Source organism: Corvus cornix, chromosome 1 (assembly GCF_000738735.6).
Source record: "Corvus cornix cornix isolate S_Up_H32 chromosome 1, ASM73873v5, whole genome shotgun sequence".
Taxonomy (NCBI): Eukaryota; Metazoa; Chordata; class Aves; order Passeriformes; family Corvidae; genus Corvus; species Corvus cornix.
Genome location: NC_046332.1, coordinates 22,266,286 through 22,293,372, shown reverse-complemented (window position 1 = coordinate 22,293,372; position 27,087 = coordinate 22,266,286). Strand labels below are relative to the sequence as shown.

General features: G+C 46.6%; 1 protein-coding gene across 1 annotated transcript; it reads left to right on the top strand.

The window, feature by feature from the left end:
- Nucleotides 1-107: 107 nt before the first annotated feature.
- ATP1A1 (ATPase Na+/K+ transporting subunit alpha 1) lies at nucleotides 108-26,975 on the top strand. The gene is made up of 23 exons (XM_039558639.1): nucleotides 108-359; nucleotides 7,721-7,825; nucleotides 9,044-9,103; nucleotides 10,164-10,367; nucleotides 10,726-10,839; nucleotides 11,365-11,499; nucleotides 11,657-11,774; nucleotides 12,274-12,542; nucleotides 13,572-13,770; nucleotides 15,176-15,285; nucleotides 16,684-16,818; nucleotides 17,360-17,552; nucleotides 18,035-18,210; nucleotides 18,751-18,887; nucleotides 20,154-20,304; nucleotides 20,832-21,000; nucleotides 21,588-21,742; nucleotides 22,096-22,219; nucleotides 23,008-23,153; nucleotides 23,267-23,397; nucleotides 23,971-24,072; nucleotides 25,175-25,266; nucleotides 25,715-26,975. The coding sequence occupies exons 1-23, from the start codon at nucleotides 348-350 to the stop codon at nucleotides 25,741-25,743; spliced, it is 3,066 nt and encodes a 1,021-aa protein (XP_039414573.1). The 5' UTR covers nucleotides 108-347; the 3' UTR covers nucleotides 25,744-26,975.
- Nucleotides 26,976-27,087: the final 112 nt, after the last annotated feature.

Here is a 27,087-nt window from a genome sequence, read left to right as displayed (position 1 = left end):
GGCCGCTACCCCCTCCCCCAGGACCGCCCCCCGTTCGCGCCGTCGCTGTGCCACGGGGGCGGGGTGGCAGGCGGGCTGGGCGTGGCAGCGGAGCGAGGCTCTTTATGCGGCGGGAGCGCGGCGGCTGCCGGAGCTGCGCGCGGTTGCGGCATCGGAGAGGAACGACCCGGGCGGGGGCAGAGGGGGGCGAGGCGAAGGCGAGAAGCCCCGGAGGAGAAAGAAGAGGAAGGCGAGCGCCGGCCGGGGTGCTGCTATTGTTCCGCACCTGCGCCGGCCGGGACACGTGGCGCCGCTGAGCCCCGCTTCTCGCCCCCCGCCACTTGACCCGCACGCAGTCGCCCGGCACCATGGGCAAGGGGGTGAGCGGCGGGGCCGGGCCGGGACGGGAAGTGGGAAATTCAAGGAGCCGGACCGTGGCCGGTGCCCCTTTGCCTTCGCCGAGGCTGCGCTTTGTCTGTGCCGGGCTGGGGCGGCCACGTCGGGTCCGGTGCGAGGGCGGCCGCGGCCGTTGTTGAGCGGTGCCGGTGCCGCCGGCCCCAGCAACGTGCGAGGGCGGCCGCTGCCGCCCGCGGGAAGGAAGAGCCGGGCCGAGGGCGTGGCGGAGCCTGGGGCAAGGAGCCGGCGTCCCAAAGCCCCCGGCTCCTCCTTGAGGCCGTGTCCCCCCGGCTGGGGGCCTCCCGCCTGCCTGCAGCCCCCGGGGCTGCTGTTATCTGGTGGCCTTGCGGAGCTGGGGAGGGAGCGCGGCTGCTCCCCGGGCTCCTGAGAGTACTTTAGACTTTCCTTGAGACACGAGGGCCCGGCATGGGGGGGCCGGGAGAAGGGGAGCCGTCAGCGTTATTAGGGCTAATTTGCCTGTGATACGAGATGGTGGCAGGAGGGAGGCGGATGCCCCTGAGGGTTTCCTGTTCATTGGGGGGATAAATTCTCTGTGGCTATGTACTGGTTTCTGCCCTGTGTCAGCGTTGTTTCTACCTTATAACCCGTTATAGGGCTAGAGGGAGGAGAAGTCCTTAATTCAGATCGTATCTTTTAACTTAAAGAAAAGTTTGTGTGAAGGCTGTTGGATGTTGTGCTCGAGCACCCGTGTGTGGAGCAGAAACTACTCTTGGCTTGCTCTGATTTCATTTTATGTCAAAAAACTAGAGACTGGTTTCTGGGTTTTGTTGCTTGGGTGTTTGTTTTTTCCGTTCGAATACTTCCCTGTGTATCTTGTGTAGTCGGAGGTGTGTAGATTTGTGTTTACTTTTGGGTTAGACACATTCCTTTAAAATTCCCAGATTTCACTGCTTCCTGAGGAGAGGGTGACCGTGCAGGGCCATGAGACTACAGCAGTGGTAGCGTGTTTCCTGCCAACAGGTGTTCTGTGCTTCCCAAGCACTGTTCAAACATTGACTTGACTTTGTATTGTCCTCATCAGTTCAGTACAACAGCAGCAATGTTGACATAACTGCATGAGTAGTAGGAGAGCTGCAAGAACATGGCTGAATGGACAGTTACTTGGAAAAGGGGGTTGAGGAGTGTGTGGGGTGGGCTTTCAGCGTTTTTCTGTGTCTGGGGTTTCTTTCTTTTCCTAATGCAGTTCTTCTGATGCTTGGCAGCCCAGCCTGTTGCATTTAAGTTCAGTAGGCAACAAGCATGTGGACAGTAAAAGCTCATCCAGGAGACAAAACACTGAGGGGATACTTGGCAGGTGTGGGCAGTATTCTGAATCTTGTTGAAGACATCCGAGCAGACTGAGTGGTGTGTGTGTGTGTGTAGGACTGCAGTGCAAAACGCCTGGGGGGCTTAGCCTGCCTTGGTGGGACTAATAGGAGGTACAAACTCTTTCTAACGTAGAAGGCTGTCTTGCTCCATTTCAGATTTCGTAGGTTGCATGGATAAGAAAGCAATTAGCCTGAAACTGAAGCGCCGCCACAAGGGATAATTCAGCAGGGATAATACGGCTGCCTCAGGCTTTCTGGTAGCAAGTCACAAGATTTGCTAGTTTAGCAGTGGGAATGCATGCCTATAATTAGGGACCCCCTGAAAAACGGGAATGTGAGGGAGAGAGTCTGGATGCAACTGCATGTGCCTGCCCTGAGTTAGGGTGCCCAAAAAGGAAACTTCTTTCCCATGGGAGCATGGGATGGAAGAGAAAGAAAGAGCCTAAGTGTGAGAAAACAAGTTTCTTCTCTCTGTGGCTGTGAGGAGAAGCTGAGCAGAGTGTCTGTTTTACTTTAAATGGTAACAGGGCAAAGGGAGGGCCATCAGCTGCCTGGCTATGCAGCCCAAAAAGCAGATTATCCAAGGGGGGTTGTGTAGTGGAGGAAAGCACTCTGGATTTCATTCCTGTTCAGAGCTGAGTGGAAGCTGTTTGTAGACAGCAAGTTTCACTCCATCTCCCTTGCTCCACAGGCAAAGCACAGAGTCGGTGATGTGTGCTTTGGGTCACATCTGGAGGTCAGCTCCGCCTTAGAGCCCATGAGGAGGAGAAGTCCTTAATTCAGATCCTATCTTCTAACTAAAGGAAAGTGTATATGAAGGCTGTTGGAAACAGTAGTGAAGGCTTTTTGAAGCTGGATGCTGTGATCAAGCACCCGTGTGTGGAGCAGAAACACCTCTTGGTTTGCTTGGATTTCCCTGAACCCCAGTTAAGGGTTTTTTTCCCTGTCAGAAATTAGGAAGGTTTACTGCATAATGGAACCAGCTGAGGGGAAATCACGCAAATCAAAGCAATCCTTATCTGGTGCAATTAAAAAAATCTTAATATATTACTTTCCCCCTCCCCCATCCTTTTTACTCCTTTATTACTACAACTATTTTATGACATTCGCTTTTTTATTACTATGGCTAGGGGATAGTCCTTTAGCCAAAGAAAACCCTGGGCGTAGTCAATGCACATTTCTGCAAAAGCGGGGTAACAGGAACAGGGTTCTGTGGCAGGTGAGGTGGGCTGTACAACCCACACCGATCCTGACCTGCTGAAAACTGCAGCTCATGCTTCAACCAGGCCTTTCCAAGGGGTAGCCCTTCACCAGCTCATCCAGGGGAGAACTGGGTCCAGTCCACTCATCTTGATGCGTTTGTCAACTACTAGAGATGTCTGGAGTTATGGTGACTCTTGCAGGTAAAGAAGTGAGGAAAGTGACTCTTTGTAGTTGGCACAGCACCAGAAAAACCCAGCATGGGCTGCTCAGCTGTGCAGTGATGACATTTGGAAAGCCCGCTCTGCTCTTGGGTCTTCACACAACTCCACGAGCAGTAGAGATGTTTGTCCTAATACCCAGAGAGGGCTTAAGGTGTGTGGGTGGTCCTGGTTTTATCCTGATGATTAAAAACCTGATTAGGTTTACATCTCTTACCATGGGAGAAGAGCTTGTCCTTCCATAATTTGGGGAGCAGCAGTCTGTGCACAATTAGCAATTACTAGCTGTTGAGTAAAAACTGCCTTGTACTATCCTAGATGCTGAGAGTCTGATCAGTTGATGCAGCTTAAATTTTTGGTTCAAGATAGGGGATTGAACACAGCTCTTGGGATGGAGTAAGAAGGATCCAAAGAAGCAATTCCATCTTTTGCTAGGATTACATAGGGTCATGGAACAGAGTTTCCAGTCCAATAGGTGGAGTGTAGTTTTATGACTCATGTGGTTAATATATTTACTGTCTCATAAGGCAGCAGGACAGTAACTTTTCTGTTTTCTCTGCACAATTGATTGTAATGACATAAGCAGCAAAACAGACCAGGCCTCCAGAGACTGCATAATTTATTTTGGCTCTTACTTGACATTTCTTGTTGGATTAGGTGATCATAGAACAGGGTACTTCTGAGCTTGTCTGCTGATTTGTACCCCTCCTGTTTCCTGGTCAATCATGGCTTGTGTTGAGAACATCAGCCATGAATGGCTCAATTAGTCCAGAGCGGAAAATCATCAGCTGTATCTGAAAGACAATAGGATTTTCTGGGGGATGTCTAAAACTTCTTACACTCGTGTGTAGAAATGTTGTGCTTAAGCCAGTGGAAAAAAAATAAATCTTGCATGGAAAAAAAAAGAAGCTGCGTTGTTTTTTTTGAGGCAGTTTTGATGAGTCAGTTCTTGGGCTAAGTCGAGGAACAGGGGTGACATTTCTGATGAGACAGACCTTCCTTTGTGTTCAGGCCATGTGATTAAATCCTGATAAGATGTGGATCTGGAGTACCATAGGCCTTCTTCTCTTTGTACAGCAGGAAAAGGAGGGGAGTGCAGGGAAATCCTACAGCGCCGAGGTGGGATGAAAACCTCTTCCCCTGGCAGCCCAGTCAGCATGAGCCTTTGTTGAATAGATTGGGCTCATCTTGCAGGAAGGGAGGCAATGGCCCTGGAGGCACAGAACAGGGGCAGGACTTAGACTCTGATGTGTGTGTCAAGTTCAGATTTGAATGATGGAGCAGGAAGTTCAGACTCTGCGTGAAATGATCCTGTAACAAGAGCTGAAACTGATTCTCCTGACTTACCTTTTCAGTAAGGGTGGGATGTAGTAATAAAGCAACAGAAGGGAAAGTATTGTGCTTTTTTTTTTTTTTTTTTTTTTTGAGCTGAGGAATTGCTGAGCTCCTCTTTAAGATGGACTCCATTAAGACCCAAATATGTGGATGCTTAAAGAAGCAAGTAACTCTATCAACTCTTTGTTCTGACTGCAGCTGATTGCTGGGTTTTTTGGGTTTTGTTTGTTTTTTTTTTTTTTAAAGCAAATCATGCTTGAACAAGGGCCATGAGCCTTTTCATGTTTGCCCACTTGTAGATTGTTTCAACTGCAGCTGTAAAAGCTTAAGCACTCCTATATTGCTGGATTATTCACTACCTCCAATAAGCTGAGTAACTCTACTTCTCACAAGTTTCAAAGATCCAGGAGGTTTTTAAGATCACCTGCAAGAGCTTGCCAAGCTTTTCTTGGGGAGAAGGGGTGCAGCTGAATGAGATGGAGTGCTAGTCAAGCAAGGCACCTTGACCTTCGTTGGAAATCATTTTTCATCTCAAGCAGTAATGAAGAAGCATGTGTTTTGTGCAGGGCTGTGTTTGGACTTGTCTGCCATAGCTCTAGCAGAAGTCAAAGTTGTTTTCTTCGGAGACTGAAGGAGAGAGATGCTTCATGGTGGCTCTTTATGAATTGCCCTGTGGCAGATTCCTGTGATGCTGGAATGCATGGACTGTGCTTGTTTAAGTACTGTGGCTTTCACTTTTTTAAGAAGGGAAATGGGAGTTTAGGTGCAGGGAAGAGAATGTCAGGAATGCTGACAGTCTGTAGTTCTCTAGCCTTTTCCTGGATCAGTGGAGGCAAATAGCTGGGCTCTGCTCCACTTGTTAAAAACTGTTTCCATTGCACAGCTTCGTAGCAGCATGTGAAGCTTGCATTTGCTGAACAGGGCAAGGGGAGACTTCTGTGCATGTGAAGTGTGTGACTATGGCTGCAGAGTGTTGCACACAGCTTTCTCAGAACAGTAAAAACCCTTGTCTAGATGTGACTGACAGGTTGTTTCAGAAAAGTCATGATCTTTCTTCTTTTTCATGCAGTTTCACTTCTGGTTTTGGTTTCTACTTCTCTTGAAATAGATAATAAAAATTTCCTGTGGTAGCTGCTCATCAGGACAGGTCTTGGATCCAAGCAATAGTTGCTGTGTCCAGATCACTCAGGAATCCAGTTCGTGGTTTGAGGTGTTCGTGCAAAGATCAAGCAAGGCAATGCCTTTGAAACCTTTTCTTAATCTTGTTAAAGATTTGACTGGTGCCATGAAGTGCTGTTTTATCTTAAAGTTCTTCTCAGGGATCTTACTAGGTGGAAATCTCAGCACATAAAACTTGGCAGGCTGCAGGGATGTAATAGGCCCTACACAGAAGGGAACAGAAGGTTGTCTTTTAAGTGATGTTCATGTGCACTAAGTCATGATTTGTTTGTCCTTAGATGCTTGTTTGCCCCATTATGACAAGATCTAAGTCTTTGCACGATTTCATGTAGAATTAACCATAATAAAAGTGAATAAAAATCCTACTGAATAAAGAGGCTTTAAGCAAATCATCTGCTCTGTGAAGTGTAAGCAGGACTAAGCACAGATTGAATCTGCAAAAGTGTACTGCTGCTTTGTATACCATTCTTGCTGCTCAAACTGCCATAAATTGAAAGCAGATTTCTGTTGTGTAAACCAGCCAGCTAGTGTGCCGAACTGAGAATGAAAGTGTTGGAACTTAGCCCCCAGAATTGACCAGCCAGAGGTACCACCTCTTATTTATCTTTAGTTGATAGGCTGCTCCTCCTCACCAGAGGATGTGGAAGACTGGGAGGGGGGAGGAGGAGTTAATGCCTTGAAGGGAACATACGTTTGCTCTCAGGAATTGGTTTCTTCTGCTCTTCATCACTTTTTCAGCTTGAGCTGGGGCTCACACGTCAAGACTGCCTGAATAGTGTGTGGCTTGCTTTCCTCCTAGCCAGACTTGCACAATGTCTGGCTCTAATCTGTGTATTGGGGATGATACTGAGCAGACTTCTCCCTTCACTAGCTCATTTTTATTATGTATTGAGGTGGCATAACTTTCATAGAATCATGTAGGTTAGAAAAGACCATTAGAATAATTGAGTCCAACTGTTAACCCAGCACTGCCAAGTCCACCACTAAACCATCTCTCCAAGTGCCACATCTACACATCTTTTAAATATTGCTGGGGATGATGACTCAATCAGTTTCCTGGGCATCCTGTTCCAGGGCTTGGCAGCCCTTTCCATGAAGAAAATTTTCCTAATAGCCAATCTAAACCTCCACTGGCACAAGCGGAGGCAATTTCCTCTTGGCCTGTTGCTTCTTGGGAGAATAAACCAACCTCCACCTGGCTACAGCCTCCTTCCAGGGAGTTGCAGAGAACCAAAAGGTCTCCCCTGAGCATCCTTTTCTCCAGGCTAAACACCCTCAGCTGCCTCAGCACCTCAATGTCCTTTTTGTAGTGAGAGGCCCAGAACTTGTCATGGGACTTGAGATGTGGCCTCACCAGTGCTGAATACAGGGGGACAGTCACTGCTGTGGTCCTGCTGAGCACGTTATTTCTGACACAGGTCAGGTGCCATTGGCCTTCTTGGCCACCTGGATACACTCTGGCTCATGTGCAGCCACTGTTGACCAGCACCCCCAGGTCCTTTTCTGCTGGGCAGCTTTCCAGCCCCTCTGCCCCCTGCCTGGGGTTGTTGTGACCCAAAGGCACGACCCAGCACTTTGCCTTATTGAACCTTGTATTGTTGGTCTCAGCCCATCAATCCAGCCTGTCCAGATCCCTCTGCCAAGCCTTCTTGCCCTCCAGCAGATCAACATTCCTGCCTGCCTTAGTATTATCTGCAAACTGACTGAGGGTGCACTCAATCTTCTTGTCCAGATCATTGATAAAGATATTAAACAGGACTGGCCCCAATACTTAGGCCTAGAGAACCCCACTGGTGGCCAGATGCCAGCTGCATGTAACTATTTACCACCACTTTCTTGGTCCAGCCCTCCAGCTGTGTGTTTTACCCAGCACACAGTGCATCTGTCCAAGCCACAAGCAGCCTGTTTCTCCAAGAGGATGCTGTAGGAAACACTGTCAAAGGCTTTACTAAAGTTTAGGTAGACAACTTCAAAAACTGTAATAATTTTGTCTGCCTGGCAGTCTTGTGTGTATAGTTCATGTCTGCTGCTGTGGAATTTGACTGTAAGATTTTTCTAATTCTGCTGTGTCGTCCCTTGCAGGCTGGAAGAGACAAGTATGAGCCCACTGCTACATCAGAGCATGGCGGAAAGAAGAAGGGGAAGAAGGAGAGGGACATGGATGAGCTTAAAAAGGAAGTTACGATGGTAAGAGTGTAGGGCACAGAAAGAGCAGCTTTAAGAATGTTTGCTATGCCCAAGGCCCTGTGCCTAATTTGACTAAAAGAGAAACGAGCTGGTGTGCTGACAGCATGATGTGACCGAAGGCAATGATCTCCCTTCTCCTCCCCTCTGTCCCCAAGCCAGACATGCTGTAAGTGTTTCAGCATTAAGATGAGCATGCAGTGGAGCCTGGCAGCATCACTTCTCACAAGGCACTTGACACAGAGCCTAAGTCTGTGCTTGCCTGCATTACCCCTAGCACAGTATAGATGGATTTCCTCAGCCAGGCAAGCACTCTCTGCATAGCAGCATTACAGCCTTTATTGTGCTGCCATGTGAGTGGAACTGCTGTTTTCATTCCAGCTGAGGAGTTGAGGCTGTACAGCTCCATTTACTGCTGGCCTCTGCTCAGACTGACCTCAGTATTATTCCTTCTAATCATGTTTGAGGCTGTGGGGAGTGTCTCCCATCCCCATCTGTGAAAGCTGGATGATGCTATATATCTGTCTGTGAACATCATCTGGCTTAGATCTGCTGTCCTTGAAGGTGATGCAGATTTTGTTTCTGTTCTGTGGGTTTGAGACTGGGCTTTCACGTTTTTGACTCCTCTGTTAGGAAGAGTGGATTCTAAAGATTTCTTAAAGATTAGATTATGCGTTCAGTAGTGATGTGTACTTAAAGCACCTGCTCCTCCAGTACAACCTCTCAAGTGAGGCACTGCTCTGAACCAACTTGAACCAGCTGAAAAATAGCCTGGCTATGAAAAGAAGCCTCTGGGGGAAGAAACACTTCCCCCAAAGTAGTGCTTAATCTAGCAGCACTGCTTTAAAATGTGTGAAATTACAGGTTTAATCTTCTGTACATTCCTACCTTCCTTCCCAATTCCTTTTCTTTCCATCCTCTCTCAACCTCCCAAAAAAAATCACCCATGGTGGTTTCACATAATCTTCTGGGGGTGTAAAGACTGCACTGAGATAAAGTCAGAGTTTTTCAAAAAAGCTGTCATGTACTCAAATAGTCACAAGAATGCAAAAGATGAGACTGCTGAATTCCAGAATGAGTTTGAGACCTCTCCACATAGAGGATGAACTGGAATCCTGCTACCTCACCAACTGTTGCAGATAGGAAACCTGGGGTGGGGAGTGGAACTGCTGAGCTCTTTTCTCAGATTCTTTTATCTTCCAACTATTTCTTGTCTTTCAGGATGACCACAAGCTGAGTCTTGATGAACTTCATCGTAAATATGGAACAGACTTGAGTCGGGTAGGTAGGCATTGTATTCCCTCCCTGCTTGCCCTGATCTGAAAAGAAACAGTCTCTGCTCAGAGCATTTCACAAAGGGAGATCTGGGTGGTCTGGTTTGGGGGTGTTTTGTTTTTTTGGGGTTTTTTTTTGGTTGGGGTTTTTTTATTTTGTTGTTGTTGTTTTTTTCTTTTTGTGTTTTATCTCCCCTCCTCCAGTTAAGTTTCCCAGGCTTTGGGAGAACCACTGAATTCACAAACACTTCTCCTTATCCTCCCACTGTACAACTTGACTGCAATACTTTAGTGACTTTGCTTCTAACAAAGTCACTGTTATCTGCCTCTGAATTGTTCAAGGTTGATTTCTTGGTTTTATTTTTTCTCCCGAGGAATACGTAATGAAGACAAATGTTTGTTATGTTGCAAATGTAGTCTAGTGAGCTAGCACATGCCCAGAGACTTAATGATGGCTAGTAGCAGTTACAATTTTGCCTTTCTGCAGTAAGAGGTGTGCCGATGTCCTAGGCTACCTCTGAGTCCAGTGCAGAAGTACTGCAGTGGTTTTACACTTTTGCTTCTGTTTGCTTTGCTTAATGCATTTCTTGCATGATTGCATGTAGAATCAAGTCTGCCCTTTACTCTATAACAGCACAGAGATTTGCCTTTTTGTGTCCCAAGACCTCGGCTTCTGAAAGCTGAACTTCCTGGATGTAAGGTTGTTCCAACATGTCATCACCTTTATGGCCTCCAGCTTTCACTTGTTCCATAATTTGATAAGGGTGGATGGCACTGTGCTGTTCCTCAGAGCTCAAAGTGTGTGGCAGTAGCTGTCTTGTCCTGCCCTTCTTCAGTGTTCATAAGCCCATGGCCTGCAGGCTCCTCAAGTAGCGTTCAGCATCCTGTAGCTCCTGTTCTGGCATTCAGCTCTCACATCCTGCACTCGTGTTGTGGAACCTTGGCAGCTGTGGACATCTCCATTACCTGTTGGCAGCTCCTTGTTGCTGTGGTAGAACTTGATCAAATTCAGACCTACCCTGCAGCTGGTCTTGCCTCAATGCCTAAAAAAGGAACCTCTCTTGTAGGGTTTGACTCCTGCACGTGCAGCTGAGATCCTGGCTCGCGATGGCCCAAATGCCCTCACGCCCCCACCCACCACTCCGGAATGGGTAAAGTTCTGTCGGCAGCTTTTTGGAGGATTCTCGCTCCTGCTGTGGATTGGTGCTATTCTGTGTTTTCTGGCTTACGGCATACAGAGTTTGATGGGAGAGGAGCCCAACAATGATAACGTGAGTAAAAATGTCTGCTTTACCTCAAAGGCAGGCCAAGCAGCCTGTTGGGCTCAAAGCAGATTAACTTCCTTTAAGCATTCAGTCCAGAAGCTTTTCCCATAAGCACGGGAAATTCAGTGTGTGAGCTTAACATGTTTTGGAGTGCTTCCACATAATGAAATGAACAGCCAACTTCCTTAGTGTTGTGTTAACAGCACTAGCTTGTGGACAGCCTTTGTGTACAAAATGTACAGAGACTGCAAGTGCCTTCATGCTTGTAATGGGGCACTTAAATGCCAGGCAATTTTTTGCTAGGCAAAAATTGGAAGCCTTTCAGGCAGATTGTCCTCTGACTCACTTTCTCTGCTCTTTGTAGCTGTACCTGGGTATTGTGTTGGCAGCTGTGGTTATCATTACTGGCTGTTTCTCTTATTACCAAGAAGCAAAAAGCTCCAAGATCATGGAGTCCTTCAAGAACTTGGTGCCTCAGGTATGGAATAAATAACTTCCTTGAGGTCTGGCAAGCCATAGCTTGTTCAAAGGTATTAATGGTTTCAAACATCATCTCCAGTTGCAAGGGCCTGGCTGTTAATGTGGGTTACTGGCTCTTAATTTTGAGGGATCTGTGAGACTGCTCCAAGTAACTATGCTAATAGGCCAAGGTAGTTCCTGGAAACCTGTGGGTTCCACCAGCTTATTAACAATCATAGGACACTCTCTCAATAGTCTGGAGAGTTCAGAAACTGGTGTGATAAGCACTAAAGTTTGCATTCCTTCATGGATGGTCTGGATCATACCTAACTATCATACAGTCACCTTGGGAACAAGGAGCTTTAATGTCAAGAAAACGAAAAATACTTACTTTTCTTATATAACATGTTTATCAGCTATAAACATCTTAGTACAAGTAGAAACCTTGTAGAATCATAGTATAACTATTTTAAGATTCTCAGATCTTTTGAGTCCTTTCTTAAGAGTTGCTTTTGACATAGATTGTTTCTTCACTGTCTTTCAGCAAGCACTTGTAGTCAGAAATGGTGAGAAGATGAGCATAAATGCTGAAGGTGTTGTAGTTGGAGATCTAGTGGAGGTGAAAGGAGGAGACAGAATTCCAGCTGACCTTCGGATCATATCAGCACATGGTTGCAAGGTACAGTAATGACAGGCTGTCTGGAAACTTCATTCTGAAGGAGGATGAATTTGTCTTCTATGCTGTGAATGGGGGCTGGAGTGGAGGAGAAGGGTGGGGGAAGTACCTACTAAGCATCTGTCTGCTCGTGTATGACAAAGTACTCTCTTTCGTGTAGGTGGATAACTCCTCACTTACTGGTGAATCAGAGCCTCAGACCAGGTCTCCAGACTTCTCCCACGAGAACCCACTGGAGACCAGGAACATTGCCTTCTTTTCCACCAACTGTGTGGAAGGTGTGTGTGTCTCCTACTTCCTTGCCGTCTGAACAATGATGTTGAGCTGTATGGATAAGCAGTGTGAATACACCATGGCCTACTTCTACCATGCAGGAACAGGGTGGAAGTTCCCATCAAAGTCTTTGCCCATTCCAACAGCAGTACTGTAGAATGGGCAAAGACTCCACAGCACTACTGGGTTTTTTGTTCTTGCGTCTTCTAGAGGAGCAGCTATGTGGTGTGTCTTCTAGCCTGCCTGCTTTGTTACAAGTAAAAAGTGTTAAAGTGCAGATAACATAATGTGAACCATGAAGAAGAGCTGTATGGAATACTACAGCTGCTGCAGAAAGCAGGAACATCAGATATCTCTGGCAGGACTTCTGTTGCAGCTCCGAGTATGGGGATGGACAGCCTTTGTGCTGAAGTCCACCCAGAACATCTCTTCAGGATATTAAGGATATTAACAGGATATTAAGCTGTGGCTCCTTTTGTTTTCTAAAACCCATCTCTCTTCCAGGCACTGCCCGTGGCATTGTAATTAGCACCGGGGATCGCACTGTGATGGGCCGTATTGCCAGCTTGGCTTCTGGACTGGAAGGGGGGAAAACTCCAATTGCCGTGGAGATTGAGCACTTTATCCACCTCATCACTGGAGTGGCTGTGTTCCTGGGTGTTTCCTTCTTCATCCTTTCCCTCATCCTTGAGTACACATGGCTGGAGGCTGTTATCTTCCTCATCGGGATCATTGTTGCCAATGTCCCTGAAGGGCTGCTTGCAACGGTTACGGTGAGTGAAGCTGGAAAAAAGATTGAATTTGCTACATATGTGGTCCTTAAGGAAGTGGAGTGCTTTGTGCTCAGTGTGCATTCACACAGGTGAACACTAAAGTAGTGGAAGATGAGTGTGTAGGGCTGGGCTTTATAAATTCAGTGTATTTTAACTACTTGCCTGAATCAATGTCAATTTCTGCAGCTATTTATCTAATAAAGATGAGTCCCTAAGTTAGACCTGCACAGAGGCTTGGCATCATACAGCTGGAGTGAGCAAGACTAGGAGTTCCAGTCTTGGCTTTTTCTGTGGCAAGAAGAGGCTTTCCTGCTACAACCATCAGGGTTTCTACATCCACATGTGCACCAGCCCTTCCAACCCTTAAGGGCTGGCAGAGCATCTAGCAAGCTTCACTCTAGCCCCAGCTTTTGATCTGGGATCTGTCAGGGGTTTTTATAAGTTTGGTTTCCTGAAGATGTGGTGAGAGTATGTAGGTGTGCTTAGGTGTATGGAGAGTGGTGGTGGACAGGACAAAATGCTTCCATGTAGCCCTTAGGAAGCAGAGTGGCAACCAAGCCAGGGAGTGAACGGTTGGGAACTGGAACCAGATAAGAACCTCTATCAAGAAAGTGAGCTGGAGCTGGTCACTTTCTACAGCAGCAAGTTGCAAGCCCTATCACCAGAGCTAATTTGGGCCATCTCTTATGTGGCCTGCCTTCACCTATTTTGAGAACTCCTATGATTAGGAGGTGGCAGCTTTGACTGAAATGTTAGTCTGGGGCATGTTATTTACTTCCTAATGCTCTGAGAAGCAGGAGGCTGAAGCCTTGACAGTCCTTTTCTGGAGGTTCTGTAATGAAGATGTCATTTAAACCTAGCACCTGGGCCAAAGTGGTGGTGTTTGTTTTGCACTGGGAGGGTGAGCAAGGAGTTAGGGAGTCACTGCAGGGCATGGAAAGCTGGTTATCATTCCATGTGCATATGGAGTTGGGCAGCAGTGTTATTACTGCACAAGTGCATCTAACCTGTCACCTTTCTTGTCCCCAGGTATGTCTGACACTAACAGCCAAGCGTATGGCTCGTAAGAACTGCTTGGTGAAGAACCTGGAGGCCGTGGAGACCCTGGGTTCCACATCCACCATCTGTTCTGACAAAACAGGCACTCTGACACAGAATCGCATGACAGTGGCCCACATGTGGTTTGACAATCAGATTCACGAGGCCGATACTACAGAGAACCAGAGTGGTAAGATCACTTCTCTGTGCTTGAGGCATTTCATTAAAAAATGGCTTTTTCTGAGGCTTCTTGGACACTGGTACTTCCAAGAATCTGTGTTAGTAGCTCTCCAGTCCAAGTGAAGTTCACAGTGCTGGGACTTCTAACATACAACCTAGAATGAGCACAAAAAACAGAAGTGACACATAGAAAGCTTTGCACTGTACCCTGGTTCTGTTTAATCCTTTAACTCTGTATAGCCTGCCTTTTGCACAGAATTACTCCATTGGAATTTGAGCCTCTTGAATGTTCAGCCCTATATGTTTGTCCTGTATATAGAAATATTTGCAAGGTGCCTGATTATCTTTGCTAGAATGTATCTTGATGAAATTGCTCGATCTTAAATCTGTTGAAAGTAGGGACAGCAGAAGTCTTGGCCCTGATAATAATTACTTGAGGCTGGACATAGATGGAAAGTTCCCATGTGGAACTAGATGGTTGACTTTGGACGGGGGTTTTCCTGGGACATCCAGGTTGTGTTTGCATAGTGCCAGCTATGAATGTAAGACTTTAGCAGGAAGTTTCTCCTAGTTGGTGAGAACCTGAAATCCCAGTGTGCCGTGCAGTTGGGAGAGATTATTATCTCTCCAAAACTGTTCAATACAACCAAACTCAGGGGTTTCCTAGCTGTCATCTACCTCGTGAAATGCTCTGCTCACAACACATTATTAGCATAAACATTTTTACACTGGTGCTGCTGCACCCTGCCCTGAGCCACTCCAAAACATTGTGCTTGTATGCACTGTTTAAAAAAGCCACTTTACTTAACACTAGTGCAAAGTAATGAGCTATAAATAGATTTTTTTGGAAGCCCTTGGCCTGGCAATGGTTGGCTTGGCTGCAGGGGAAATAAACCTATAAGATTTCACTTCATGGAAAGTATGTTAGGTTATCAGTTAACTCTCTCTTCAATTGATCTGCCTTAAAGCCAACTTAAGAGCTGGCACAAGAGAGTATCTATCTTTAAGCATTGTTCCTTTGGGGGCTGTTTCATCCAGTTCCTGGGTTGATGGATGAAGTGAGACAACCTGGAGGTGGAGCCCAGCATCTCTTACTCAAGCCCTCTGAATGAATGTTATCTGTCCAGAATTCCTTGGTTTTGTCAGTGTGTCCTCTGCTGCTGCTGGATACAGCTGTTACTGGAATCTTGAAAGCTGAGGTGTTCTCTTGCACTGCTTCTGTTCCACCTTCTGGTCTTAAATAATCAGCTGCTCATCGAGTATCTGGGAAGGGAGGAGGGATAAAAGAGATGTAGTGATGTTCTGAGTGTTTCCTGTTTCTGAGATAAAGGCTTCTTGCTCTTAAGCCTGTGGGATTTTGAGCTTATGTGACTTTCTTGATGGGTGATTTTCTGACATCCTTCCTCTGCTTTCAGGTGCTTCCTTTGACAAGAGCTCAGCCACTTGGACTGCTTTGTCCAGAATTGCAGGTCTCTGTAACCGTGCTGTGTTTCAGGCTGGCCAGGAAAATGTACCAATTCTTAAGGTGAGTTCCCAAAAAATTGTTGGTCTTGTTCCTTACCACCATCCTCCCATAATGGTAGTGAGATTGCATCCTGTGGGTCACAGGAACCTGCAAAGTAGAGTTATCTGCCACTCTTAATCTTTTCTGCAGTCTAGCACTCTTAGAGGAGGTGTGCTGTGGGCAGGGGAGAGGGGGTTGGGAAGATGTTTTTCCTACAGCAGAATCCCTGCCATCCTGGCATCTACACTCAATTTGGGAGGCCAGATAGTTCAGACAGGGCTAGGAAAGACCAGAAAGCTTTCCTAGGCATTTCCCAGTATCTGGCTGTTCCAGGAATTGCTATCTCAGGCATTTGTACACTTCAAAGCTACAAACACCTGGTGCTGGGAGAGGTAGACACAAGAGCTGGGGGGGCAGGGGCTGTGGGAGACTGGCTAGAGACAGTCTGCTCTCACTGGTGAGTCTCCTGAAGCTTTCACTGGTTCAGTGCTGGTGCAAATGCTGGCACAGCACCAGTTCACATTCCTGCTTCTGAACTGTGACCCAGCCAGGGCTGAAATTAACTGTACAGTGCTTATAATCTGTCAAGTATTAGTCATGTTGCTTAGTAAACTTATTCCCAAGGGTGTTCTGATGCAGTGGTAGTAGAGATGATGGAACAAGCTATTTTTCCCCAGCACTCCTCTGACTGTATCTTAGGTCTGCAAAACCTGACCTGAAGTTAAAGAGCTGGAGTTCTTCCTGGTCAAGGAAGACATGGGAGAGGGGAGTTTTGAGAAGTCTTTAGATACCAAAAAATAGAATAGAAATGAAAAAAAAAAAATTTTTCATGGACAAAGAGACCAGAGGGCAGGAAATACTTGGTTTCAATTGCAGCAAAGGAAACTCCACCAGGACATTGAGCACACACAGATCTCCTGGGCTGAGAATCCCCATCTCCCATCTCTACCAGTGCTAACTTTATGGGGAAGGAAGGGCAGATCAAATCTCTCCCAGAGGCTTGATAAACTGATCTTACATTGGAGTGGGAGAGCACATGGAAGTGTTTCTGTGTGCGTGTCGTCAGTCTTCGTTTCACATTAGCTGTTCTTCATGGCAAGCAGCTTACAGCAGTTCTTCTCAAAGCTGACCCTCCAGCCTCACTAGGTCTGACTGTACCTGGTTATGTGACTTTCCCTAACCCTTCAAAAGGGCTTCTTGACTTTGTCACGAAAGGACTGCTGCTCTCTCAAGATGGGAGGCCTGTCATTCTGAAATGGAGTATTTGTCAGTACTAGATAATAGAATTATTTATTCTTTGCTTTCATATGAAGTTATGTGGAAGATGGGACTGGGCTGTGATGAATTCACTTCTATAATTTATTTTAAATATCCAGTCTTCTGTGGGTGTATGTTTTGATAGTTGTGTCTTTTCCTCAGCGAGCAGTGGCAGGAGATGCCTCTGAGTCTGCACTTCTGAAATGCATTGAATTGTGCTGTGGTTCTGTCAAGGAGATGAGAGAAAGGTATCCCAAAGTGGTGGAAATACCATTTAACTCCACCAACAAGTACCAGGTAAGCACGTGTCCTCTTGAAGGAGCGCTGCTGTGTGAAGCACTGGTGTAAACTTACACACAGTGTGCCTCAAAGCTTGTTCTGGCACCCAAATCTTGTCTAGCCTTACTTGTTTGAAGACTGCTCTATAAATCTAAGTTAACAGACCATAGTTACACTGTGTAAGAGCCTCTGGAGCTGCACTAACAGCAAGGTGTCAGCTGCTAACAGAGGATCAGACATGCTCTCAAGCTGTGTAGCAGTAGTGCACAGAGCGTGGAGTAACTCAAATCTGGGAATAGGAATGAACTACTGGGAAGTGGCCTTAAGAGGTGGCACTTGGATACAAAAAACGTCATTACAACACCTGCAGTTATATGGTAATGTTAAAGAATGCACAGATTTCTTAGTCTGTAAACCTCTTTAAAGTGTGGGTAAATGAAAACTGGAGCAGAATATCACAAATGGCCCTGAGCTGCCATAGTTGCAAAACATTGGTGTTGATTATTTGTGTCCTTCACAGTACATGTTCATAGAACAAATTCATTTCTTCCACCCTTAGCTGTCTATCCACAAAAACGCAAATCCATCAGAATCCCGTTACTTGCTGGTGATGAAGGGAGCTCCAGAGAGGATCTTGGATCGCTGCAGCACCATTCTTATTCATGGCAAAGAGCAACCACTGGATGAGGAAATGAAAGATGCTTTTCAGAATGCCTACCTTGAATTGGGAGGCCTCGGGGAGAGAGTGTTAGGTAAGGAAAAACAGCCTTATTACATTGGAAAAGATTTGTCCTTCATGTTCGTGTGCAGTCCTCGCAGATTAAGTGAAGGGTCACTCTGTTCCTGCAGTGTAACCATATAGTGTTAAGGTCACTTCAGCAATTCATGTAGGAACGGTCCTGCCTTTAATCTCAAAGGCAGCCTGCAGGCTCTTGTCTTGCCCAGCAGCAGAGTCATGTGGATTAAAATGCAGCGAGGCATTTGGGACCTTCCATGGGACCACATGGTATTAGGTTTGTCCCACTGCACAAGAACCAGGCTGTGTCTGGGCACCTAGCAACAGCTGGTGGCTATCAGAATAGGAGCGTGACTCCTGTCTCAACAGCCCTGCTTAAACCTCTGACTAAGCTGCCCTGTTACTCTTGTGTAGCTGTTTGCAGAAGCAATAAGTGTTCACTCTCTCTGCCTCCTGATATGTAGGAAGAGAGTAAATGTGGGTTTGATTGTGTTACAGGATTCTGCCACTTGGCTCTGCCTGATGATCAGTTCCCAGACGGCTTCCAGTTTGATACAGATGACCTGAACTTCCCTGTAGACAAACTCTGCTTTGTAGGACTGATGTCTATGATTGATCCACCTCGTGCTGCTGTGCCAGATGCTGTTGGGAAATGCAGAAGTGCTGGGATCAAGGTAGTTTATTCCTGGGTTGAAAATTGCCTCACTTCATACCTGTGGAAATAAAGGGCTTCCCTGAGTTCCTGTATTGCTGTAATGTGAGTGGCTGAAGTAATTGTTCAAGATTTAACTACTACTGCTTCAGGCTTAATTTCTAAGTTAAATACAAATGGTTGTATGTTAATGAACTGAAAAATGAGTGAAACTCCAAACTGCTAGGGCACTGGCAGGTGTTGAGACCATGGTGTCCCATAGCATGCGATTTGGCTCAGGGCGTGTTCTGCATGTGCCACAGTACTAAGATCAGAGGGAAGCACAGGCTGGAAATGGAACTGGCTCCATTGGCTCAAGATGAACAATTTTTTGTCTTCCATCCACCTCAATCCCTTGCATACTGGTATTGGGTTACTGCCTGTACCTCAGACTTGCTCTGTGCCAGGGCTCACGAGTAGAACAAAAGACACGTGGCCTTCTGAGTGTAAGGGACCCTGCCTTCTGGGCAGTGCTGCTCTGCAGTACAGGCAAGGCTTTCACGGCAGTCTGTTTGCATTTCAGGTTATCATGGTTACTGGAGACCATCCGATCACAGCCAAGGCCATTGCCAAGGGTGTGGGCATCATCTCCGAGGGCAATGAAACAGTAGAAGATATTGCTGCTCGGCTCAACATTCCTGTCAGCCAGGTCAACCCTAGGTAATGACTGCGGGGGAAAGCCGGAGCTGTTCAAAGAATTAAGCATTTGCCTCTCTCCTTGCCTTGGATAATCCCTCAGCATCTCCCCCCGGACTTGAAAAGCTTGGCATTTGCTTAGCTCAGTGTATTGTGGCTCTTCAATGTGTATCATGAGTTATGTGAAGAATGCACAAGATTGTCTTAAATGTGCATGTCTCGTGTGTGGGAAGCAGTTAAGGGTAAGATTGTAGGGAGAGCAAAGGGAGCAGGACTTATGCTGGGTAGAGGAGTTGACACACTAGTGCATAGCTACACGCAGGATAAATGTAAAAATGGAGCTCTTCCCTCTTAAGGGTTAATGCTGGCCTTCATAGCCTAGCTGGGACTGAGGCATCCTCAGAAAATGTGCCTTGGCATAAGCAGCCTGTTTGCAGAATGGCTGGGCTGTCTGCATTGCTTAGCTTGACCCAGCCTGTGTTTGGGCTGGAGGACAGCCATGCAGCTTATGAACTGTGAATAGAGACACCCTGTGAAATGGAATTGCTTGGGGTTTTTTTTTGGTTGGGATTTTTTTTTTTTTTTAATTTTGATGGTAACTTCAAAACCCAGCAATGCAGGCTGGGGTTGGCTGGCTGTATGACTGAGCAGGTCAGCAGCTGGCTCTAAGGATGGGGAAGGAATTTCTGGGTGATGTCAAGAGCTGCATGGATTGTCTCCTAGACCTATAAGGGATGGTATGCTGGGCTGGAGAGATGGTATTTTGCTGCAGCATGTAGGGTACCAAACCAGTCTAAATATAACACTGCATGCTTTTGTGGCCAAAGGGTGTAAATTAGTTGGAACTGGCATGGTGTGAATACTCTCTGTGAAGAACCATGTGTCATCAGTCTATTGCAAAAAGCACTGCCCGCAGAAGACAGCAGCATTTCTTGAAATGCTGGATGTTAACTACCTGAGCATGGGGTTCCTTTTTTGCAGAGAGGCCAAGATTTGTGGAAACAACTAGGCTTTGCCTTGATGCACTTTAGAAAGCTGTGGAAAGAATTAATCTGCTCATGAGGTTTTTTGTCTGTTGCTTGGTTCTGTCTTGTTGTCCTTTTCTTGGTGTTCCCCATCTACCGCTTAAATTTTGAGCATGAAACCTTTCTGCTGAGGCTGCTTGGATTAGTATTTAGTCATAGCAGAAGTTGGTCTTTTCCCAAGAGCACTGAAGAGCCATAGTTTTATGGGGCAAGCACAGCTAATGAAAAACTTCTTGTGAAGTAAAACACTGTCTCTTGTTTGCAGGGATGCCAAAGCTTGTGTGGTTCATGGCTCAGATTTGAAGGACATGACTAGCGAGCAGTTGGATGACATCCTGCTTCACCATACAGAAATTGTGTTTGCCAGGACATCTCCTCAGCAGAAGCTTATCATTGTGGAAGGCTGTCAGCGACAGGTAAAGAGAGGGAGAATCAGGATGTCATATTAGAGAAATCTAATATGTATATGTAAACTACCAACCAGTTCTGCTGTTGCAGTGGTAGGGCTAAGCCTCCTCAGTGCCCCCCTGTAAAAGGGCCAGATTAAATCTGTCTGTCAGCAGCCTTCAGCTGTCAGGCTGCTCTACAATACATAAATATAAGGGTCTGGCAGGAAAACATCTTCAGTTTGTACAGAGGCTTTCTTCTGATCCTAGAATGTTCATTAGTATGCTTAATTCCTAAATGCTCTGGATGTGCCTGGGAGAGGAGGATTCAACATTTTCATGTGTTGTCCAGTGTTTCTTTTGGAGAGAGCAGCATGGTTCTCTTGATGAGCCTCATCAGAACAGGGAAAGGGTGAGAGGAGGGCAAGGAGGAACTGAGTTCTCTTTACAGCAAAGTGAAATAGTTTCTTGTGCTTCATCTGAAAGATAGGAGAAAGCTTTTCTGCCCAAAACATTTTACATGATGATTTCAGTCTTGCTGTTCCTCTTTGTACTAGGGTGCCATTGTAGCAGTCACAGGTGATGGCGTGAATGATTCCCCAGCCCTGAAGAAGGCTGACATTGGTGTTGCTATGGGTATTGCTGGTTCAGATGTCTCCAAGCAGGCAGCTGACATGATTCTGCTGGATGACAACTTTGCCTCCATTGTCACTGGGGTTGAAGAAGGTGAGTTTATGACTTGGGTGCAGTGGCGGTAAAGTAACATGCTTCAGCATCCCCTCTGACAGAGAGGCATCTGAAAGGCTCTTCTTTGAGCTTGCTTCTGAGATAAGAGTTTTCGAGGAGAGCAGCACTTTCCTTCTCTCTTCGGAGTTTTATTCCTTTCCATGGGTTCAGCATGATCCTTTGGGGTGGGTGACAGTAAGAAGCAGCTGAGTAACAAAAGCTACTTTGTGCTTTTGCCTAACACGTGACCTTACAGTCATCTTTGCCAGCTGAGTATGAGACATTTTCCCCCCCGATGGAGAAGTAGCTCTCAAACAGGAGCATGACAGAGGGTCCCTCCAGGGGCTCTTGATGTCCAGAAACCAAGGCTTAGTGTCCTACTGCTGTATGCAGTGAGCCCTGATTGCTGTGACCGAAAGTGTTACTCTCTGTAGGTGTTCCTGTGCATGGAGCACGGTCTCACTCACCCTTCCTTTTGCTGCACTAGCATTTTGCTGTTTGGTGTTAGCACTGAGGCTGCCTGTGAGCTGCTTGGCTGCCTTCTGCTGCTAAGTGAGAGTTACCCTGTTCTCTCTTCCCTGCCCCAGGGCGTCTGATCTTTGATAACCTGAAGAAGTCTATTGCCTACACCTTGACCAGTAACATTCCTGAAATCACGCCGTTCCTGATCTTCATCATTGCAAACATACCCCTTCCCCTGGGAACAGTCACCATCCTCTGCATTGACCTGGGCACTGACATGGTGAATATGGGTTTTTTTTTGTCTAAAGAAAAGATGTGGGTGTTCTTAGGTACCCTAAAGAAAGGACAGATGGATGGAAAATGCTTAAATACAGTTTTCTATAGTTCTGATTTAAAATAAGCGATCATCTGATACTCCTTTTATTCACATCCATCTCATGGCTCTTGAGTCTGAGGATTTTTCAGCTCTGTGCAGGGACAAACTGGGGATGGGAAGGGGGTAAGGCCGTTTTGGAATATTACAGCTAGAGCTTTTGGAGAGTGCTGTTTCTTGCACTGAATACATGGGACAGGGAAGGATCTATACAGTGGAGAATTGAAACTGTTCTAACAGCAGTCGTGCCATCCTCAAAGGTCCCTGCTATCTCCCTGGCATATGAGCAAGCAGAGAGTGACATCATGAAGAGGCAGCCCAGAAATCCCAAAACAGACAAGCTGGTGAATGAACGGCTGATCAGCATGGCCTATGGGCAGATTGGTAAGCTGCTCCGTTTTCTCTGGCATCTGTTTGAACTTGGTGGTAGCCAGGATTGTACACAATCTTGAGTCAGTGGCTGCTCTGCTTATTTTGGTAGGGCTGAGGTTTGGGGTGTGTAAACCAGAACCTCAGGCTGTAAAGAACTTGCCTTGATTCTTCCCCCATGGCTTATTGCAGTGGCTTGTGCAGCTTGATCCATTGAATCGCTTTCACAGTAATTTTGTTTAATTGCACAGTGCTGTAAAGGAACTGGCTGACAACCAGCTCTCCTCTGGTTCAGACTTGTTCAGCAAGAACATAGATCCCATTGTTAGTTTAATTAGAAGTAAAGGATTCTCTCCAGCATATCCCTAAACACACAGCATTAGGAGCCTTGATTAAAGGCAGCTACAGAGATGTGCCCAGTTCACAGGATGGAAGCTCATGCTTAATTGCAGCAGACCTTGGGAACCTTCTTGACTGTATTTTGCAAGGGTTGGGGGTGGGCAAGGCTTAATGAGAATGCAAAGGGAGTTTTATCTTGTGTCCTTGAGTGTGGTGCCATCAGAGTACAGCGCAGAACAGAAGTAACTCTGTACAAGGTCAGGGGCAGAAGCTGCTCAGCAAAAGGGTTGCAGCTGAGTTTGATGTCAGTGTGAACTATTTCTACTTGGGTGCTTCTTGTAACACTGAGCCTCACAAGGAGTAATTTTTAAGGTGGTTGGGGTTTCCTGCAAGCTGTTGTTCTCTGTTGTAATTGCTCTGCACAGCATCCTCATCAGTTTTGTCACCCTTTCTTACCTGTTTAGGTATGATCCAGGCCCTTGGAGGCTTCTTCACCTATTTTGTAATCATGGCGGAGAATGGCTTCTGGCCTTCTGGCTTGCTAGGGATCAGAGTTCAGTGGGATGACAGATGGATTAACGATGTGGAAGACAGCTATGGGCAGCAATGGGTAAGCTCAGAGGCTGCCAGCCAAAATATTAACACCTGCTGAACTTGCTGTGAGCACCAGAGAGCAAAGGCAGCATGTCTGAACAAATGCTCTCTGCTTTGTCTGCTTCCTAGACCTACGAACAGAGGAAAATAGTGGAGTTCACTTGCCATACAGCCTTCTTTGTCAGCATCGTGGTTGTGCAGTGGGCAGACTTGATCATTTGTAAGACCCGAAGAAACTCAGTCTTCCAGCAGGGGATGAAGTAAGTCAGGCTGTCTATGGAGGACTTAGAACTGGACTCTGTGTGTTCTCCAGCACACACCATTTTAGTCCTTCATCCCAGCAGTGTCTGGGTGTTTTGGCATAAGTCTTGACTGGACTGCCATGGTAGTGGATGAAAGAAGACTGGGTGCTCTCTTCCCTGTAGTACTTGCTTGTAGACTTGCAGTTGTCAGGCTGAGACTAAGAAGTGGGGGCTTCTGTTGGCATTGTCTGTGGGAGCTAGCCCACCTCAAAGGACACTTGACAGGTAAGATCAAGAGATCAAGGCTGTGTGCTGGACTGTCAGAGATCTCATGGCATGAACCCCAGCCACCTCCTGAATTTGTGATGAAAGCAGTTGCAGGTTGACCTGATCATGTCTCTTTGAAGAGACATAAAAGACCATCATGGCAACTCTGCTGTTGTCTTGGATGTCCTGGTAGTCCCCACCTGATGAACTTCTGGGCTAGACTGGAATGTCTGTTTCCATTCACTCCCATGTGGCACCTAGGTGTTTTTTAGGATGTCATCTCTGAATGTACTTTGTCCCTGATTTCTTTCCTGTCTCTTCTAGGAACAAGATCTTAATATTTGGTCTCTTTGAGGAGACTGCGCTGGCTGCCTTCCTGTCCTACTGCCCTGGGATGGATGTTGCTCTGAGGATGTATCCTCTGAAGTAAGCATGATCATGCTTTTTGTGTAACAGATTGTACCTCAGAACGATAGTGCTTGGGTGGGGAGATGGATAAAAGTAGTAGTGATCTAGTGGAGCATCAAACCTAGTCTTAAGAGTTCAGGCTAGAGGGTGTTAGTGATCCTTTGCTGTCCTGTGGCATACCAGGGTTTCCTTCACTGTGTGTGGAATGTTTATGGGATGCCTGCCGTTCAGTGCCTCACTAAAAATCAGTGATACAACTTCAGTACCAGCGTGCTCTAGTGCAGCAGCCTCTTGCACTTATTTGCATGGAGAAGTTTTATGGGTAGGGTACTGCACCTCCAAAGAAAGCCAGTTGTATTGCTCTAAATCGTAGGCTGGATGACTCTTGGGTACGAAAGAGCTGCTGATGACGTCTTGTGCCTTTTTCCTGCATTCCATGGGAACAGAACAACTAGTAAAGGCTTTTAAAAGCTGCTACGTAGATGCAGATGACCAGTTGATGCACAGTAACTTTCCTAAGGGTTGGGAAGGTGCCAACATCTTGTGTTGCTCAATAGCATTGCAACATTTCATGGCAGGGTTTAGCCTTAAGCCAGAGGACTGTTCAAAGTTTGTGTCATGAAATCTTCATGGGAAAGAAATATTCTGGTACATCTTGCATTCCATTCCAAGTGTTGCCTGGAGTTGGGTGCTGCTGAAGTGTGAGCATTTCCTAACAAGGAAGCTGGCCTCTGCCCAGTGCCTGCAGCAGCTGGATGTTAGCACATGTAAATCATGAGGGAAACAATACAGTTCCATTGAGCAGGGCTCTGGGCACAAAGGTTATGTGTACTTAGAGGAAATACTGCTTGATTGGTATGTGGGGAGGTGGTGGTACAGAGATGAGCAAAGGTGCTATGACACACCTTTTGTTGGAATTCCTATCTGAAAGTGGACTAATCTATTGCAGCAGAAAACCTGGTAGTAATTCTTGGCTTGGAGAATTCTTGACTGAACCCCAGCCGCTGGCAAACTGGGTGATGCCAGCCTTCTTGCACTTGAGTGTGCCATCAAGTCAGAGCTGTGCCAGGCAAAGAGCATCTCCACAGCCTGTGTTCTCACTGTCTCTTCTCCCAAACAGGCCGACCTGGTGGTTCTGTGCTTTCCCATATTCCCTCCTGATATTCGTGTATGATGAAGTCAGAAAGCTCATTATCAGACGCAACCCTGGTGGTAAGAATCTGCTGCTCTTCTGTGTGTTTCCTTCCCCACCTCTTCATGCTGCTGAGCTCTCCAGAAGCCCCAGCAAAGCTTGGGGACCCCCAAGCACTATTCAGGGGTGTATTTTGCTGTGTTTTCCCCTTCCTCAACATTAATTGTGCAGTTAGTTCAAGCTAAGGGTTTCCTGAGTTCCCTGCATTCTTCTATCCCCCCATTATATAAAAGTACCGATGCGCTGAAGTAGATGGAAAAGACTGATTAATGCTTGGATAGTTCTAGAAAGCTGGAAGAGGTCCTAAAGCTGCAGAACATCAATTTGGCAAGATTTTCCCATTGTGACAGGTCACTTATTACCTCAGGTGCTACAGTGCAAGTTTTCAAGAACCTAGAAGGAACTCCCATGACCTCATACTTGGTCTACCTTGAGACTAACTCTGCTTTCTCCCTCTTTTTCGTTTAGGCTGGGTGGAAAGAGAGACCTACTACTAAAAAGTACCTGTAAAACATTCCACGCACAGCCCATGCCACCTCTCCGCCATCTCCCCTGTGTGCATACTTTATCTTTGCAAGAGCAGAACTGTGCCTGGGCAGGAGTGAGCTGAAACTAAAGGAAACATGAAGAAAAATGGACTGGAGGAAAAAGCAAGGGGGAGGTTGGGGTGGGGGGAATGTCCGACCATCAGTCCAGGGGGATGAGAGTTTGAGTAGTTTTATGTGCCTTTATGTTTTTGTAAAAGGAAACCGAAGATTTTATATGTGGATTTTTACAAATAAAGATGGATTATAAGAGGATGCCCCCACATGGTCTTAGGTGGATGTTTTTCTAAAGGCAAAAACTGGTTCAGGGCAGCCTCCCCACCCGGCTTAGGGTGTGCTGGTGAGTGCAAGGGTTAGTCCCTGGCTTCCTGTTTTTGTAACAGGGAGGCAGAGCTGCTTGACCCACAGACAACAGCATGTGTAAAAGCCCCGGGGCACCTTACTGTAGCTGAGTGCTTGCTGTGACAAACTGTTGGCCAGCACTTGCATCTCACAGCCTAAAGCTCAGGAAGCTTCCTGGGCTCTGACTCTGCATCTTGGCGTCTTTGTGCAAATGTAGCATTGAGTGGAGAGAAGAGCTGGCCTGCCTTAAGGGGCTGTTTGCTGGGTTCAGAATGAGAACAGGCTTCTGCTGAACAGCACTTGGATCCAAGCAGCCTTGTTCTCAAAATTGACACTGATTTTCCTGCTTGCTTAGCCAAGCAAGGGATCGTGTTTCCTAGTGTCCTCTGTGCATGGCACTTGCCCCATCCTGATACTGGCCCATGCCTCCTGTGGAATGAATGCAGGGGCTGATCGTGGGTGCTGCATCTTCCACTTTTGAGAAGGCATTGCTGTTGTCTGGGGTCCAGGCTGTCTCTGTGAGCTGAAGTGAGTCATGCTGCTTCCCTCTGAGCATCTAACCTTTTTCTGTATGCTTTGATTTACTGTTAATGCCTGTATGGCTCACTTCTGTGAGAACTCTGTGAGAGAGCTGGCCTTTTGCATGTGGGCAGTCACCATGAAGTCGTAACTATTCATTGCTCCTAGTGCTGTTATGCTAAAGCTAGCTGGAGATGCTTCAAGCCCTGTTCCTTAACTACTGCTCTGTGCCCCTCTTAGATATGTGTCTACCTCTGCAAATGGTACAGCACTGAAAGGCCCTGCAATTAAAACTCCATGTTGTCATCCCTCCTTCCTCACAACTTTTTGGTTTTTTAAGGTGGTGTTTTAAAGCTGGGTTGCTTACCTCATGTACTGACTGAACCATATAAACTCAGAGAGCACTAGGGAGGGAACAAATGACAGGTTGAGGGT

Bases quoted from the DNA above. Each gene is read 5' to 3' on its own strand.
- ATP1A1 (XM_039558639.1), top strand. The intron at 10,840-11,364 runs GTATGGAATAAA...ACTGTCTTTCAG, and splicing joins TCAAGAACTTGGTGCCTCAG to CAAGCACTTGTAGTCAGAAA. The intron at 23,398-23,970 runs GTAAGTCAGGCT...TGTCTCTTCTAG, and splicing joins GTCTTCCAGCAGGGGATGAA to GAACAAGATCTTAATATTTG.